The 17,515-nt window shown below is 37.2% G+C and overlaps 3 protein-coding genes across 6 annotated transcripts in view; 1 reads left to right on the top strand and 2 right to left on the bottom strand.

The window, feature by feature from the left end:
* Positions 1–2,216: 2,216 nt before the first annotated feature.
* mrm2 (mitochondrial rRNA methyltransferase 2) lies at positions 2,217–6,131 on the bottom strand. Of its 2 annotated transcripts, none has more exons than XM_020607448.1 (2): positions 5,774–6,131; positions 2,217–5,321 (listed from the first exon to the last, which is right to left on the bottom strand). In XM_020607448.1, the coding sequence occupies exons 1-2, from the start codon at positions 6,069–6,071 to the stop codon at positions 4,891–4,893; spliced, it is 729 nt and encodes a 242-aa protein (XP_020463104.1). In that variant the 5' UTR covers positions 6,072–6,131; the 3' UTR covers positions 2,217–4,890. The 2 variants fall into 2 exon arrangements, with proteins under 2 accessions (XP_020463104.1, XP_020463105.1); XM_020607449.1 differs by having other exon boundaries at positions 5,783–6,130.
* A 742-nt stretch (positions 6,132–6,873) lies between these two features.
* nudt1 (nudix (nucleoside diphosphate linked moiety X)-type motif 1) lies at positions 6,874–11,434 on the top strand. Of its 2 annotated transcripts, none has more exons than XM_020607403.1 (4): positions 6,874–7,104; positions 7,197–7,366; positions 8,537–8,682; positions 10,708–11,434. In XM_020607403.1, the coding sequence occupies exons 2-4, from the start codon at positions 7,215–7,217 to the stop codon at positions 10,878–10,880; spliced, it is 471 nt and encodes a 156-aa protein (XP_020463059.1). In that variant the 5' UTR covers positions 6,874–7,104; positions 7,197–7,214; the 3' UTR covers positions 10,881–11,434. The 2 variants fall into 2 exon arrangements, with proteins under 2 accessions (XP_020463059.1, XP_020463058.1); XM_020607402.1 differs by having other exon boundaries at positions 7,210–7,366.
* snx8a (sorting nexin 8a) overlaps positions 10,794–17,515 on the bottom strand; it is a 12,681-nt gene continuing 5,959 nt past the window's right edge. Inside the window, exons 5-13 of one of the 2 annotated variants that reach the window (XM_020607401.1) lie at positions 17,062–17,198; positions 16,860–16,940; positions 16,611–16,771; positions 16,285–16,414; positions 16,117–16,185; positions 15,456–15,605; positions 12,961–13,110; positions 12,476–12,527; positions 10,794–10,874 (exon numbers count right to left, since the gene is read on the bottom strand). In XM_020607401.1, the coding sequence (XP_020463057.1) occupies positions 10,846–10,874; positions 12,476–12,527; positions 12,961–13,110; positions 15,456–15,605; positions 16,117–16,185; positions 16,285–16,414; positions 16,611–16,771; positions 16,860–16,940; positions 17,062–17,198 (959 nt within the window). In that variant the 3' untranslated portion in view covers positions 10,794–10,845. Of the gene's footprint in view, positions 10,875–12,370; positions 12,528–12,960; positions 13,111–15,455; positions 15,606–16,116; positions 16,186–16,284; positions 16,415–16,610; positions 16,772–16,859; positions 16,941–17,061; positions 17,199–17,515 lie in introns of both variants that reach the window. The other variant, XR_002275484.1, reaches the window with a different exon arrangement.

Raw genomic sequence — 17,515 nt, forward strand, 5'->3', positions numbered from 1 at the left:
AATGTCTTCACAAGAAAGCAACTGGAAGAAGATCAAGTTTATATCTACTCATTAGCCGATTCATAAGAAAGACATGATATGACCATTACAAAGGCTTGAAGTGTTTACAAAGACTGACAAGTGGTCTTTCTGGTTTTTCAAATGAATATCTGATGCTGATAATAATGAAGAATTATTATTCATAAGCTCAAGCAGGTTTAAAGCCATAAAGAGTGTTAAAGTGAGAGAGAGAGAGAGAGAGAGAGAGAGAGAGAGAGAGAGGCCACTTCTGGAGAGACATTTCATCATCTTAGACCTTCTGTAATAAATGTTGCAATTACCAATTCATAGCACTGACTAATTAGGTTACAAAAGCACTACATTTATGGTGTGGTGATTTTATTAACAAAACAGACATTGAGGAATATTCAAAACAAATGCCATAATCCCCATCCTCCTATACTACGGTGTCCATCCTTTGCTTAGGAGGAGTTCTGGCTTTGCTAAAACCTTGTGAACATTTTGTGTACATTTGATAAGTGCATCACTCCTGGAGGAAATCCACTGTAGCAATGAGATGGTTACCATGATGCCATTAACTTTCAGTTTCCATGTGCAATCATTTCATGTTCTTCCCAGTAAATGTCAGTAGGATGCAAAATGGTGTCACCGAGAATGCCCTGTTCTTTGCTTGTTCACTGTAGCTGATGTTTTGTTTATCCCTCGTCTCTTTAACCCTCCTCCCACAACCATCTTTCACCCATTAATGTTCCTGACATTTTTCTGCAGGACTGATGCAACCTTTAAAAATGCAAAGCTTAACAGGAGATCACTTGATCATTCACTGACACTGTGTTCTATTGTATGGTAATGCTATAGAGAGGCAAATACAAAAATACAGTATGTGGAAGATTTTGCAGATTTTAATAGGTTATGTTGTGAGATGCACTGGAGCACTGGTTTTAATATCATGTTTGAAAAGGCATTGATATTTTAACTGCATGCTTCACATTAAACTCCCACATTCTCTGAGTTGTTTACAGGGGAATATTTCCCAGTGTCATTAAATCAAATGGCTTGCCAAAACATCAACATTACAAACTGAAAATGGTGCTCAGTAAGGAAGAGTTACAGTCATCATACATTTCTGAAATTTCAGAATTCATTTATCTGGGAAGATGGTATGAAATTACCATTATAACCGTAGCCATCGCTTTGTGTCAGTGAATGCCTACTTGGCTCAGTCTAACATTCAGGGCTCGAAGAATGATGAATGTTGTCAGATGAGCAATTCATTTTGGCAACTCAGGTCAGCCAAGGGAATGAATGGCATGATGGTTGGAAATGATATTGCCATCTCTTTAATTTCCTGTAAACTTGAGACTTCCACTGTGTTAATATTAGAAAGACTGTTTGATTTTATTGTTGAGACGGTGTGAAATTTTCTTTTAGAAAATGCACCAAGTTTAAGTGTTTTGCTGTCTTTCATAAACATTATTTGCTGGTTTGCATATTTTGGCCAATTTTTAATAGCTTTGATTTGACCTATATATACACCACATGAAAATATGTTTAACATGCCAGTGCTTGGTATAATTTTTTTAAGCACAGCTTTAGTGTTTTGTGACCTGACAATTATTTGTACACTTTGACATACAACATCAACACTCCTGATCACTGACTCCTGAGGGCTACGTGCTCCAAAGGTCCAGCAACCTTACAGTTCTCATGAAAGCCTGCACATAGAGAAACAAATCAATTCTGATTTCAATCCATTCAAGAGCTTTTCTAATTTAATGTCTTATACAGGGCTTTAACGCCAGTGCAAATAATTCCAGAGCATGAAGGAGGGAGAATATATATCTATTAAGAACTCATTCAAGTGAATGCAATTTCATTCATAATAAATAAATAAATAAATAAATAAACTGCCATCATAAGACTATGTGATAATGCACAAAGGTTTTCAAGTAATACGTGATTAAGCTGATACTAAGTGGCAGCTGATTTCTCACCTTCATCCTCACATTTTGATCATACACTCATAATCCTACAGAAAACAGAAGAAAGAGAGATTATATTGTTAATCAGAAGTAAGCTGTTGTATGAAGTGTATTATTATGTGCCACCTTTGATATTTTGAATAGCTCTGGCTTATTAACCTCTAGAGTCCCTGCGTCCTCATATGAGGACCGCACAGCTTGGGTTTCCAAAGCTCAGGACTCTAGAGGTTAAAGACTCAAAAAGGAGTTTTGTGTGACAGGTTTGTTTGTTTTTTTTAATGCGGGTGATTATAGAGGCGATTACACAATTTCAGTATCCAATCTCAATTTTAAATTTGTGAATCTCCAACTGGTTTTCTCTCTTAATTTACTAATATTTACATCTGAACCTGCAGCTGGCCAGAGAAGAATGAATTAACCTGTGAATGAATCATCATTTATCCTAAGCCTGAGTGTTCGTCTCCAATGGAATTTACATAAATCCCACAGTAATTTCGTAATAATTTAAATCTAAATAGCAAAGCGCTGAATAATCAACAAGTAATGAGAAGTAAAATTGGTCATCTGTTCACATCTTTCACTATCTGCTTCATCAACAGGCATGGCTGCTCCCATTCATTCCAAACACTCATCTTTAGAGGTCAGTCCCTTTCTCTGCACTTAATTTTACCAAGAGGCATGAATGTTTCAGTTCATACTGTATTACTCCTCACTCCTGAGAATGAAAGGCCAAATAGCAGCCTATCAATTTATTCATATGAGCCATCTCTTCCTTTGCTGCCAGAAATGCTAATTCAGGGTTGATGAGGCTTCAAATTTCATTTTATCGAATGATCAGACAAAAAAAAAATCAATTTAGAATTAATCTGACTAATGATAATTTATCAGTAATTTGAAGGAGTTAATTTTCACAAGGTAAAAAAAAAATCTAGTTAGCATATGTGTGTTTAGCTAAAAAAGATTAAAAATGTTTTCTTTTGTTTTTCGTACACAGCTGACCCTGAAATTGAACAAATAATGCCTACTGACTTATTGGCTGCTCTCATTCATTACAAACAGTCATCCTTAGAGGTCAGTCCCTTTTCCTACAGTTAAATAGAGTGCCATCTAAATGCACAATAACAATATAAATTCATAATCGCCACCTGCTAAAAGTTTACTTGCAATCATATTGCACATATCTCTAGCTAATCAAGCTCGGCTAGCTTCCTTATAAATTAAGCTGTGTTTATTCCCCTCTATATTCTTGTGTTACTGCGGGTGTGAGACAAAGTGAGTTCATAAAGGTGATATCATGCAACCATTTACACTGGTTTGGGCTGAATGTTTTGCATTGTTTTATTAGTGATCTTTTTACAATTTAGAGGCCAGAAAATATTTTTCCATCTTTTCTTAGGCCTGAATGTGAAAGACAAAAATCACTAGCCCAGGCTAACCTCTCTTCCACTAGCTTCCATAACTCAATGCAAGCTCCCACTCAGCGTTTCTTGAGATTTGGAGAGAGGTTGTCTTACATTTGAAACAGAACATAGATGCTCTGGCTTCACTTCAGCTCTTTATATGAAAAACATAAATGACCATGAGGAAAATAACCCAACAATAATAATAATGATGATGTGATGTAATGTAATAAATGATAACTCCTCCTTAAGTAAACTGCATAGTAAAGGCATCACAGATTTATGAGTGGTATTTGATCAAAAGTGGTACAAGAACAAAGCCATCACTGAGTACCTTAATAACCAATGAGAATGCATGTGTTTGGTTGTTATTCAGTTACTTGTGCATGCGGGTGCCGACTATTTATTACAATATCCCTGGTCCAGCTGGGGTCCTGTGCTGCATGTCATTCACCATCTCTGTGTGCTGTTGGCCGCAACACAGGCATCAAGTGCCCAAGAAATGATAAAGGAAGAAAAGCCGAGTTATTTGCACATACATGTGAGTTATTAAGAGAGGAAAGGGACCCACTGCATATGCACAGGGTCCAGATGTTCATGCTAGACCCCTGGTGAATCCAAGCACTGCACTGCAAATAAAAGAACAACAATTAAATACATAACACTGCAGACGGTATTATATTGCATGGTCTGTACTGGTAATCACTATACCGATTTCTGTGACATCAAATATATATATATTGTGCCTCTGATACTATAGAAATGTGCTTTTACTTCATTACCACTGGCTCTAAACTCTGCTCAGAACTGAACCAAAACAGTGTGACAGCACAGAAACAAAACAATATAAATGGCATTTTTCCCCCAAAGAGTTCAACACAGTGATTTCAAGACAATTCTTAAAAGAAAATTGGTTTACTGGCCTGAAAATATTTTCCCAGGAAATGGCCATCTCTTCACTGTCAGGGAGCAGAACCCAACACTTGCAGCTGCCAAGCTTCAGTATCATCCCACTTCCTGTTAGTCATACTCTATGTGACTCTTAGGTTTTCTCTTCATAAAGTCTCAATGAGAGAATGATTACATAGCTGGCAGTGCAAATTATTAGTATAAGCAGCACCACTAAATGACTTTCTATGACAAAGAAAATACTAAACTGTGTAGAATAAACACTGTGGGGCAAACAACAACTTCATAGAAAAAACAGCATTGGGCTCTTGAAGAATGTCACACTGGTGACTTGCATGGGTGTACAGTACTTATTACTGATTCAATGCTATTATGGTGTTAAGTTTTCTGGAATAAACAGTATGTGATGTGCCTGTGCCTGTGCCTGCAGCTGTGAGCCTTACAGATACTTCAACAGTGCCACCTTTTGATCAAAGCTATTAAATGAGCCACTTCCAGACTGTTCACCCATTACAACCACAGTGTGCACTCAGCAAAACAGGTACCTTATTCAAACTGTTAAATTTAGGATAAACACTGGGGGAAAAATACAACTGCCATCATTTCACTGGCTTCCTGTACATTCTAGCGAGGAAAAATCTCTCGGCTGAATCCTTTCTGCTGGCATTTGGCTTTAAGGTCCGAACACTGCTGAACACACTCAAGAGCTTCTTCTGGAGTTTTTGAACAAAGATCCCGTCCCAATATTTACAAACTAGTGAGCCCCCCGGCTGTAAAATCTTTTCAGCCAAGTCTATTAATGACAAACACATCACGATGAGTTTGTCATGGTCCATTTCTCGGAAACCGCTGGCATTCGGTGCCATGTCGCTCAGGATGACATGAGCACGCCCACCGGGGAGCAGCTCCAGCAGCTTGGCATGTGTGGCGGGGTCTGTGACATCGTGACAGGACAGGAAGTGGGCACCTTCTAGAGGCGGTACATTCAGAATATCAATGCCAACAACTGTACCACGAGGTAACTCTGCATCTAGGATAAATGAGAAGATTTCCATTTTGATTAATTAACAGAACTTTTCTGTCATGATCCATTTCATTATTCTGAAGGGCACAGTCTGTCGTACTACAATATGTTATTCTCAGTTCCATTATACTTAACACCTGAGTGATTTTGTAACACAAATAAAACACAAATAAAAGTATACCAGTATCATATGCCTTATAATTTCTGGAGGAATAATGACACTTAAGGTCTGTCAATTGCCATCTAGTAACTATCTGTACACCCTGTTAGGTCTTGTTTCTGTCCCTCTGTCTAAACAAGTATATAAATATTATACCCATCTCCTCAAATCCTGGCTTTCTAGTCAACAGCAATATCATAAAAGCACATTCATCTTTCTTATTTGCACATTATTTTTCTTTTTTGTTCCCTCATTCTTATCTTGTTTACTCGTTGCTTTACGGAAGAACAGTACCTACTCCTCTCACCTGTCCCAGATGAGTTGACTCTCTGAACTGCCACCTGGCTCCAGGCTCCAGGTGCCGCTCCACAGTCCACCACACTGTATCCAGGCTGTAACAGCCTGAACTGGTCATCTATCTCCAGCAGCTTGAAGGCGCTTCTGCACCGAAAGTTTTGCGCGTGAGAAGCTTTGACATACGGGTCTCTGAGCTGCCGCATTAGCCAGCGCTGCTCCGCTACAGATTTACCCTTTAATTTCTTCATTAAAGACAAAGTTGAGTGAATATATCTCCTCCGCGGGAAGAAGCACCACATTGTTTTTAATGTGAATAGTCACGTGTACCGCATGCCTAATTGCGCTTGCGCGAAAAAACAACTTTTCATTGGTTACAAACCAACACAATGTGTAACGCGCATATACATCCTCTTTAAACAGTGACAACAATTGTTCCGCCCTGGGATAGTTATAATTTCTCTGGGCTAGGGCTACTGAGAAAATCAAGAACCTGGTCTTCTTTGAAATCATATATAACATTTATTGTTCGTGTAATTTAAGTACTTTAGATATTTATTTGAATAGCTTTATATAATCTAGAGTGAGTTTTTCTATTTTTGCCAATATAATATAATATAATATAATATAATATAATATAATATAATAGAACTGTTGTTTTCTACTCATTTATTCTGTTAATTGTAAGGTGAATTTCTTCTCAAGCTTCTCAATCAAGAAGCGTATTTTACTGTATCCTTATCATTTATCTAATTATCTTATTACTTTATCTTATCTGCATTTTAATCAATCCTTTATTTTATTTTTTTATACGAAAAGGGTGGAAAGGAAATGCTGTAATAGTAGTAAGTGGTAGTAGTAGTAATATAATTAAAGTAGGCTATGGTATGACAAGACAGTAATCATCACAAATTTACAATGTAATTATTTGTTTTTTATACAATTTGTACTGCAAATGCAGTACATGTATAGATATGGAGAATTTTACATTATTTTCAAAATTATTTATTATCTTAATTTAACAGGCGTGTAAGTGATTTAAACTGAGTGGTTTTTGGCTGTAGAACACATAGGTACGATAAACCTCTGCAGTTTCTAGTCGAGCACAATTTATTGTAGCACGTTCTAACTGATTTAGCAAGCATTTGATGGACCTGGTAATATCAGTATCGCCTTTATCCGGCCCATCCGTATTCTTACCTGTCAGCGCATCATGTGACGACTTCTGTAGGGCTGCGCGCGGGAGTTATTCAATGTAAAATCTTGTATTGTTTTCTGTCATTTTATACTATTTGATTTGCGCATTTAACGGTTTACAGGGCAAAAATTTGTAAGGTAAGGATGTTACCTCACAAGGCACTGGTAAAGTAACTGATCTCGCTGCTGCTTAACTAGTATCTACATTGCGAATTTATGTAATGTCCCAGTTTCCTCCCTCAGGTGAGATGTTGAACTCCAAGCTGCTGACACTGGTGCTGGTCGTCCAGCCGGGCAGAGTGCTGCTGGGCATGAAGAAGAGAGGATTTGGGGCTGGGAAGTGGAATGGGTTTGGGGGCAAAGTTCAGCCTGGAGAAAGCATTGAGGATGCTGCACGGAGGTAAAATAAATCTTTCCAGTTGTCTGTAGGAAGCTGAAACGTCGAGACACCTCCTGTAGTGGCTTTTTATTGAGATGTTCCTTCCACAGTATGGTATACAAAATACATTTGGATGTAGTCAGTGTGATTTAAGAAGCAGGCAGGTTGTGAGGATACAATAAGTTAACAGTTTGGTATTTGGCAGAACCATGACTTATGAAAATGAGCAATAAAATCAATAGAAAACTGTACATTTATAAGCTCTTTGGTACACAATAAAGCATTCATGGTTTTCAAATACACATTTTTAAAATTAGTTTAAGAAAAAAGAAAGTTTGATAGATTTCACAATCCATTTTTCATTTCTATAATGCATTTTATATCATTAAATCACTACACTTATGCATTAATTAAAACATACAAGATATGAGGATGGCAATGATAGCATAGTGTGCAAGTGTTCAATGAAGGATAGAAAATAGGGAAAGGTTTGTGCATTTATGAAGTTTGTAAGCTTGATATAATAAATGAATGTTGAGTCACAGTACTGTAGAAGACAGCTTGTGATCAGCCATCCGCACGAAGTTTATTCCAAAGCTTTATTCCGAAAACCAATTAGGCATCTTGGGCTGTTTTTTCTCAAACGATAAAAAAACTTGTTTTGTGCAAAGAACTTTGTAAAGCTGTGTAATATCTCAAGATTGTGTTACTAACTGTGTCAGGAAGACAGTTCAGACAATGTCTCACTCTGTCTGCCACTAAGCATACTTCAGATTGTGGTTTCCACATTGATAGTTGGTGAAATGACCAAGGGAGAGGTTTAAATCAAGTGTTGTGACTGAAAGCATCTAAACAGAATCTGTTGGTGTACTTTTGAGCTGTTCCTCTAAATCCTAAATTAAGACAGGTCTCTGAAGCTACTGTCATTATAGTGTTTTACTTTATTTAGAGCCACTGCAGCAAAATAATCTTGTGAACTCAAAGAGTTCACCGCATCTCAATGTCTTTCTTCATCAGTGAATGTAGCTAACTCAGTAGAAAAATAGTTTTGTGTCTAATTGGCTAAACACATACAAATTGATTGTGTCTGAGAAACACTGATGTCATCAATTTATTTAGCTTCTTGGCTTGGCTCTGACTGTGCCACATGTAGTGTGAGCTAAAAAAAATTGATGTTTTCTTCATTTTTAGAGAACTGCAAGAAGAAAGTGGTCTCACAGTAGATTCTCTTGAGAAGGTCGGAAATATCAAATTTGAATTTGTCGGAGATACGGAGCTACTTGACGTCCATATTTTCAGAGCTGACTCTTATAACGGAGAACCGACGGAATCGGATGGTATGATTTCCATTGCGCCACACCAAACTTTGAAGAGATTAAAGCAGGAACTGTTAAAGGATAATTCCAGCATAATTTCCTTCCTTTGTTCCCTTGTTTTCTGTCTAGTCAGCTACAGTATGTAAAAACAGATTTAACACAATTAGACATGTAACGGTATGAAAATTTAACATCACGATTATAGTGACCAAAATTATCACAGTTATCACAGTATCACAGTACTGCTGACGTGTTGAAAATATTTAAAAAGTACTTGCACTAACCAAAATCATCCATTTAAGATTTTATTTTGAAATCCACAAATAATCTTTATAATCACTATGCATTGTGTGTGCATAAACATTAAATATATAACAGCCAATGGCCACAGCCTTTTGTAAACATAGCAAATATATCAAATGCCTCTCTCTATCTCAAACACACACACATTTATATTCTTCTCTGTTGCATTTGAGTACATAAAAACAAATTAGTCTTAAGAAAACAGTGAAATTAACTGCTAGGAGCCCAAAATTGTACATAAATACAGAGGATTATAATGTTTCTCCTGTTGGAAAAGTTTTTTTTAACCAAATTGACAACTGTTGGATTTCAAATATGTTGGTTGGGTGACTACAATATTTAACATGTTGTGTGCAGTGGGCTAATAGACACACGATGCATACAGCAGCAGGACAACGTGAAGTGTTTTTACAAGACTAGGCAACACTGAAAGCTTAATAACATGTTTTGGAGCATATTTCCAAAACTAATGTCCGAAAAAAGTTACATACTGTAGCTTTAAAAGAGTTACTTTGAAAAGAGAAGTGTAAAGATACTTCATATGCTTTGGAAGTGAAGAGGAACTCTATATATATATATATATATTTGTTGTACTTAATTTCATGTCATCTACATGTAAAAGAAAACCCCCCAATAATCCTGCAAAATTTTCAGTTTTTACTTTTGGTTCCTCTTAATCTTGACTTCCTTTTATATTATCTCAATGCCAGCCCAGAGTCCATGGCAGATAGGGTGAGATAATGAATCTTTTTGAGAATCACAAAATGTTTATGGGTAAAAGTGTTAATACCTCACCATAAAAAGCTCTCTCACAAGTAAAAGTAGTAGTACTGGAGTAAAAATATTCTTGTCTGTATTTTTAAATTGTGCTTTTAATAAAATATTTTACCACTGACTTTGTAGCTTAAACCAGAAAGAATAAAAACACTCAATTACAAACAAAGATTTTGTGCAATGAATACTGCATATGTTTAAACTGATCTGTTTTGTATGTAAAATCTTAATCTGCAGAATAACTAATAACTTTGTCCTTGTGTCATAAATGTAGTGAAGCACTGTAGCAGGAACATGGAATACTTAAGTAATATACAAGTATCTCAGTACAGTACTTGAGAAAATGCACTTAGTTACTTTCCACCACTGCTTGCGAGTGAGTACATGGATCGAGAAGAGATGTGCCTGTGAGCAAGATAAGTTTAAATGAGAAGAATCTGTAAATCTGCTCTGGGTAATAAAAACTAAAAGACGTAACTACACAAAGGACAGAAGAGGGTCTCAGCAGAAGGAATGCTGCAGAGACCTTGCACCGTATTTCTTGAAAATTTTGCCAAGATGAACTGGTTGAAATCCTGAGACACACAGCAAACCACAGCTCATGGAGGAGTCAGACATTAGCACTGAACCCAAAGGTCTGAAAGGTGAGAGGAGTCAAACAACTAGGGAGTGAAGAGGAGGAAAAAAAGTCTGAATGGAAGCTGCTAAAATTCAAACTGAAAAGGGAAGGTGGCTTTGTTAACACTGATTTCACGAGAGACAAACCAACAGCTAAAACCTTTCATAGCTTATTAGGATTTTAATTAAATAAAGGTTTGTGGATTCAAAGACAGTCTGGGGAAAAGACTACATGTCCTTGAGATGGGTCAGAAATACCAGAGCTATGTGATAAACTCAGTGAACAACAGGCACATGGTAAATATGTCTTACTCATGGAATGTCTACTAATTGGCTTTTCTTATTTTCTAGAAATGAGGCCTCAGTGGTTTGAGTGTGACCAAATTCCTTTCAGTCAAATGTGGGTCGATGACATCCTGTGGTTCCCTTTGATGCTTCAGAAGAAAAGATTTGTTGGATACTTTAAGTTTCAGGGTCATGAAGTGATCCTCAGCCACAAACTGGAGGAGGTAGAGGTGCTGTGAGATGAGATAACCTGGATGTTACCAATGTCATTTGTAAACAAACATCAGCCTTTCAGTTTTTTCTTTTAATGCTCAAGATAGCCCAGTGCTGAATGGTGTTCATTTGTGGGAGGAAACAACACGATCCTGAGGGGCCTAACAGATCCACGTCTACTGTTCACCTAGTGCTCACATGTAATATCACATCAGGGTCATTTTTTTGTCAGTCTTTATTCATCTGAAACATTGCCAACATAATCATATATTTTTAGTTATGTCAAATTATTTTTCTGGTAAATTGATTTAATTCACTAAGGATTTATTGTCTTTTATAAAGTATTTACAGTATCTACAGTAATAATTGTATTGGGTTTCATGTCATTTGTCAACTTGATCCCCGATGTACTTTTGCCAAAAGTGTTTCATACTGCATGTACAGTGTTTGTTTCTTCATAAAATACATGTTGAGGTGCGATACTGGTATCGCTCGCTCACATAAACTCAGTCAGTCTGGTGTGCTTATGGCGAAATCAGCTGGTGGCAGTTGTCCTGGTTTTTTTTTTTTTTTTTTTGTCCAGACAAATGTGCATTATTGTTTTCATATATAGAAAAGGAACTCAGCAATAGCAGATTGTATTTGTCCTGCCATTATTACACAAATTTAACCTATGAAATCTGCAGGCGGTGACACAGTTTTCATGCATAGAATGTTAAATCTTAAAGTCCTCTTGTCACATAAAGGTGCTGATTAATGAATTTTTTAATATAAACTGTAGGAATCCTGTTATATGGTTTACTGCACAGATGCTGGAAGTAAATGCATATCCTTTGTCTTTGGTAAATCAATAGCTTATAGTGTTGTTACTGACATACTACTAGTGCCAGAGGTTATCCTTCCATCAGTACAGCTTTGCAGTATTTCTACACTTTGAGTTTAGGCTTTTTATAAAATAGCTTATAATATAAACAGGGAGTCTTCCAAAGTATTTCGGCAGAGAATACTAATATGTTACTAAAGGAAGGCAGGAAGAAATGGCAGTTTTCCATTGACAAAATAAAGTATGTTGCTACACAGCCTTAACCCAAAGTCTGTATCAAATATACATCAGTTTAAACCAAAAAGGAGATTTAAAAATAATCCCATTCCTTAGTAGAGTAAAAAAAAAACCTCTCAGCTATATTAGTGTATAAAATGTATTACAATGTTGTTGCAAACAAGTGCTTTACCAAATAAGTTGAAGTGAATGAACATATTGTCATTGTATCCCTTAGAGGATTATGTTTTCCAAAAGTTGATTTAGAAAGAGCATAACATGACTCATGAGCACACTGTCCCTTCCAGTTAAAGGTCTTACTGTATGTTGACAAAATGACGAAAGCCAATAATTGAGAAGCCACATGAATTAAAATGCTCTTAATGAATGAAATGCATATCGTGTTAGAAAAGATGCAGAAGAAGGAAAAACATTTTTGCATTACTTTTTTTTTTTTTTTTTTTTGCTATAGCTCACAGGGCAAGTTCTTCTCTAGTTTATGATCATCATCAGTGGCAGCATTTCTCTTCTGCATTCCATATATATTTATGTTTCAGATGGAGGTTTTCAATCTGTTATTACCACCAAAGAGACATCCAAGCTTTGGCTGAAGTTCATTCCACACCTCACCCATCTGGGAAAAAAACCAAAAAGTCACTTTTCCTTATCTACATTTCCATAGCAAAATCCTAGAAGAGCAGAAACATACACTGCGCCAAGTGGTTCGTAGGCTTCCAGCCACTAAAAGAGAAACATCTGGGTTTCTTGTACTTCACCTCAAAATGTTCAAATATTGGACATTGGATGAAAAAGGCTAGGTTCAGCTTAAGGTATCTAACCAAAGAAAACGGTGCGCTTTATATGATATTAAAATAGGCAAAGATATATAATTTTTTCAAATGTAAGCCAACCTCAATCACAGATGACCCATTTAGTAACATCATCTATCATTCAGTTATTTTGTACTTTAAAAGCTAATTTTAAAATGATTTGAACCTCCTGGATCAATGCCGTGTTGACATTGAGAAGGGCCTGCAGAAAAATTATTTCCAGATGAGATGTCTCACCTCTCTGTGTCCTTGGACCTGGGAATTAACAAAAGCCCCAAGAATATGGGATGTGATTGGAAGGTAGGTGAAGATAAGCTGTGTTTCTTGATGAAGGCAGAACAGGGAGAAGTAATTACGCAGCTCCATGGTCTGAATGGCGTTTTCTTGCTATTAACACACACAAAAAAAAAACCAACAATGTGAAATAATGATCACATCAGATGATGATAAATCAGAAAAAAAAACTGTGGCCTTCAAATTTTAATTTTTGCACACAATCCAGTAACAGAGGTCATGTAATGATACCAGAGATAAGATGAAGATGACAAAGCTCTGCTCACGTTACCAAAACAGGGAGAGGCCCAGGATGTTTTCATTACATTTTAGTTAGCTTTAGAACAAACTCACAACTGAACCACAGCTTAATCCTGTTCACCACAATCACAGAGCAGTCACAGTTATAGAACTCTGCAGTAAAACTACAAGCCAGGGTGCATTCATCTCAGCAGAAAAAAAAAAATTTTAGCCATGCTAGCCGGAATGTCGCTCTACGTTGTGATACTTTGTGCCATCTTGATCCCCCCCCGCCGAACTTTTACTCTAGCTCCACCATAAGACTGACATATTTTTATATGTAACATCTCAACAAGTATTGAAATGTGATACACTTTCATGTTGCCCTCAAAATCTACAACACCTTTTCTGTTGAAGCACCAAAACGCTTCATGGAAAGGGACTTTGTTTTAAGAAGCTGAATCACTGTTGATAACATGGCTACAAAGGTGGCCAGCAGCTGTTTGAGCTCAATCTGCAGGTGCACTGGTTAAAATATATATACACAAATATATTACATACTGTTAAGGCGAATGGAATTGAAACATATGACTACAAATGCCAAACACTGACAAACCACACAAGAGGAACTGCAATCATAAGATGAAACCCAACAATAGTCTGCAATAAGATAACAGTCTGTTAAATGTCAGAAAACCCTCATTTGATGAAGTTAATCATCAACTTGCAGTAGGTTATTTTATCTGCAGCCCTACAGTGAAGATTTCAACTGAATTAGACCGCAAGAACAAAATTAAGGGTAAATGCCACAACAAATATACTGCAAATAGACATTAGTAGTGCTTAGGCTCAGACTTTATGAAATGATATAAATTAGATTTAGAAAGATCTTATTGTTATCGATTTCACTTCTTAAAACTGGACATATGAAAGTGTGAGAATTTTTGGCAATAATCATAAATTAGGATCACACTCAGTGACAGGAAATCACTATTCTGCAAGAAGACTGAACATTTTCAGGAAATCTGGTCTTCATCAGTGTCACAATCTCACAGTAAAACTGCTTCTTTAAATGTTAAACACAGGTGAAACCTCTTGAGTTAATCAGTCTGCGCCTGGTTGAGTAATCTTGGAAAGGAAAGCCAAGTTCTTAGAACAGAAGTGAGAATATAGTCAAACCCATGTAAAGCTAAACAGCAGGCTTTCTCATTTAACTGCATCAAAAAAAAGCACTGATGTCATTTGAGTTCATGCATGCACTGCAATCACAACATCAGGTGTGTAACCGTTCATCAAGCAGTAAATATCTGAGCTCAGCAACATGAACACTGTATGTTTATAGAAAAATGATTTGATTACATTCTTCATTTAAACCATTAGAATACAGAGTTTTGAGGGCATATATCCAGAAATATTCCCATTTTAATAAATGATGATTCTTGTGAGCTTGTTCAATGCCAGTACATTTGAGATCTTCAATTTTGTGTACAAATTCCATAGTGTATCGCTACTGGTGAAGTAGCATCTTTTCTTCTAATACAACTACGATGTTCAGTAGGTGATGTTTTGAGTATATGTGAAGTCTTTCTGACATATTTACAGGAGCAAAACTAATGTATGTGCCATTATATCTTGTTTTGACATCGGTGCTTTTTTGATGCATTTAAATAGGAAACATTTAAATGGGCTTTACATGGGTTTGAATATATTGTCAATTTTACCTGTGGTCTAAGAACTTGGCTTGTTTTATCCACAATTCCTTAAGCAGGTGCAGACTAATTCACTCAAGAGTTTTCACTTGTGTGCAATGTTTAAAGAAGCAGTGGTACTGTGAGACTGACACTGATGAAGGCTGGCTAAAAATGTTGTCTTCTTTTTGAATAAAATGACTTCTTGCCATTGAGTGTGATCCTAATTTACGGATACTGGATAATACTACTGGGATAACACACCAATTTTGCCCGAGCGCAGTGGAATCCGTACATAAAGATTTTTGGTACAAACCATAAAAAGTAAATCCCTCTGACGTCGCCAGATATCTCCCATCACTGTCATTTTAACTGTTTATTGTATGAGTGCACTGGCTAGAAAGTTACACTTGTTAAACAGTTTGTGTATGGTTTCAAGATTTTGCCCCACTCAACCAAAACAGTATGTTACAGAGCAGGGACCATCCTGAGGGATTTAAGAATGTGGAAGGACAGAAAGAGAATGACTACCTGAACAATCCGTGATTCGAGCTGCTCCACAGAGGCCTGCTCTTTGGGCTGAATGGTAGCGCTCATCATCTGCCTCTTCATTACGCTGTACTTGTGTAGAGCTTTCTGGTGCTCATGGAGCACACCCTTCTCATGGCGTTCACAGAGGTCCTGGAGAAAAACACAGTCGCTTAACAGCAAAATGGCACGGCACCATGGTGTATAAACATACATAACAGTAGATAATTGGAGAACTGTTTGTAAAATTGTGAGATTATCGTATGTTACAGTTAACCGCTTTAAGGGATTTAGAGGATATTATCTGCCCACCAGTCACGTTATTAAATTTGAACAATCCACCCACTACTAAAACAACATTTCCAAGTGTGATTCACTTACTCTGTTTGGAACAATATGGGCACTGCTGTTAAAATTGATCATTACATAATATCTTGAATTGAGACACTAACTAAACCCAAATCAGCTGTAAGTATTTAGTTCCTTGTTATGTCTTTCTATCAGAGAACAAAAGTACATTTTTGTTGCCCTCACAGGTAAAAACAGTTTTGCTGTTTCATACAATAAGCAGACCTTAGTGTATGAAGTGAAACATCCAAACACCTGTTGGTATAAACTCATGTCAAATGAGCACAGCAAAAAAACTAAAGTAAAACTGACTCACTCTGTACGACTGCAGCAAATCCAGGAAAAGATTCAGCTTTTCCACAACATCATCCTCTTCTCGTCTGCCCTGAGGACATCATCATCAAAGCAACATTCATTACCCCAGTGCCAGTTTTGGACAAGCACAGCGGAGCAGGTGGTGTGAATGAAGGACTGAGGGTTGTACCTGCTGAGCAGCTTTGTCAGATAGCACACCGAACTCCACAGACAGACTCTTCAAAGACTGACGCAGAGTCCCCCAGGTGATTTGTGAAGAGGCCAAGGAAGGAAGAGATGAAGTATCTGAGCCCAGTGTACTGCAGAAAACAGCATCATTACAGGGACAGAATGTACTATTGTTGTAGCTGCCAAACTCATTTCAAGCTAACAACTACAAAGAGACGCAACAACACGGAGGAGGATTTGAATCCTATTATGACAGAATTTGTTTTCTCAGTCCAAAACCTCTTGATACAGAAAGACTTTAACTTTATACCCATAATAATAAAATACCTGAGCTCTTTGCCAAACATGAGGAGATCAGCTGCATTCTCTTTAGAGCGCTCTGCCATTTTCTCAGCTCGGTCCCGCAGCTTCAGGAAGCTGTTGTGGATGTTTCTAATCAGCTCTCTGCTTGTCGAGAACTGAGTCTGAATATCAGCAGGGAGATATTCCTGAAAAAGAAATCCATGAACTTTTTAAATGCAGGTAAATATTTGTGGGAGGCTTTAGGGATTTTTCCATTGTGCATTTAAGGCAAACCTTTGCTTGGGTTGCAATTCTGTTGGTCATGAATTCATCACCCATTTTCTTGTAAGTATCACGCAGCTTGGTCTGAACATCCTGTTTGAGAAGAGGGGAACAGTGGAGAGTTGTTGCAACAGGAAGCCTCTAATTGTCAGTCATCATGATGATAATGCCTATTATACAACAGCTGAGACCACAGAATCAGGCAGCTACATACAGAGCCACTGAAGGTGAGGAAGGTCTTGACCAACTCATCCTCTGAGAAGAAGGGGTGGCGCGCCACCAAGTTAATGAATCTGCCAAGAGCACGCCTCCTCCCCTCAATGAACTCCCGCTCAGAGATGGAAGTCAGGACTGTGAACAGATACCAGAGAGAACAAAAATGAGAGTTGGTACTATAAACTATAATATATAACGAAGCGTTAGCATAGTCGGAGTTAGCAAAGTCAATTCATAATGTAGTATGCTTTTTAAATAAACCAAACATCAAAGGAGAACCACATGGATTTTACACAGAGCTAAAAGTCTGTTTAAAGTTGTATATAGCCCTTTATGGCTCCAGGGGGGTGTGCAAAGTTTTAGCAATTGCCTCAAGTGATGTCACTTGAGTCAGCGTCAGTTGGTGCTGAGATTTTGAAAATGAAACACACACATATACACACATATATATA

The sequence above is a fragment of the Monopterus albus genome, unplaced genomic scaffold (assembly GCF_001952655.1).
Source record: "Monopterus albus unplaced genomic scaffold, M_albus_1.0 scaffold85.1, whole genome shotgun sequence".
NCBI classification, from domain to species: Eukaryota; Metazoa; Chordata; class Actinopteri; order Synbranchiformes; family Synbranchidae; genus Monopterus; species Monopterus albus.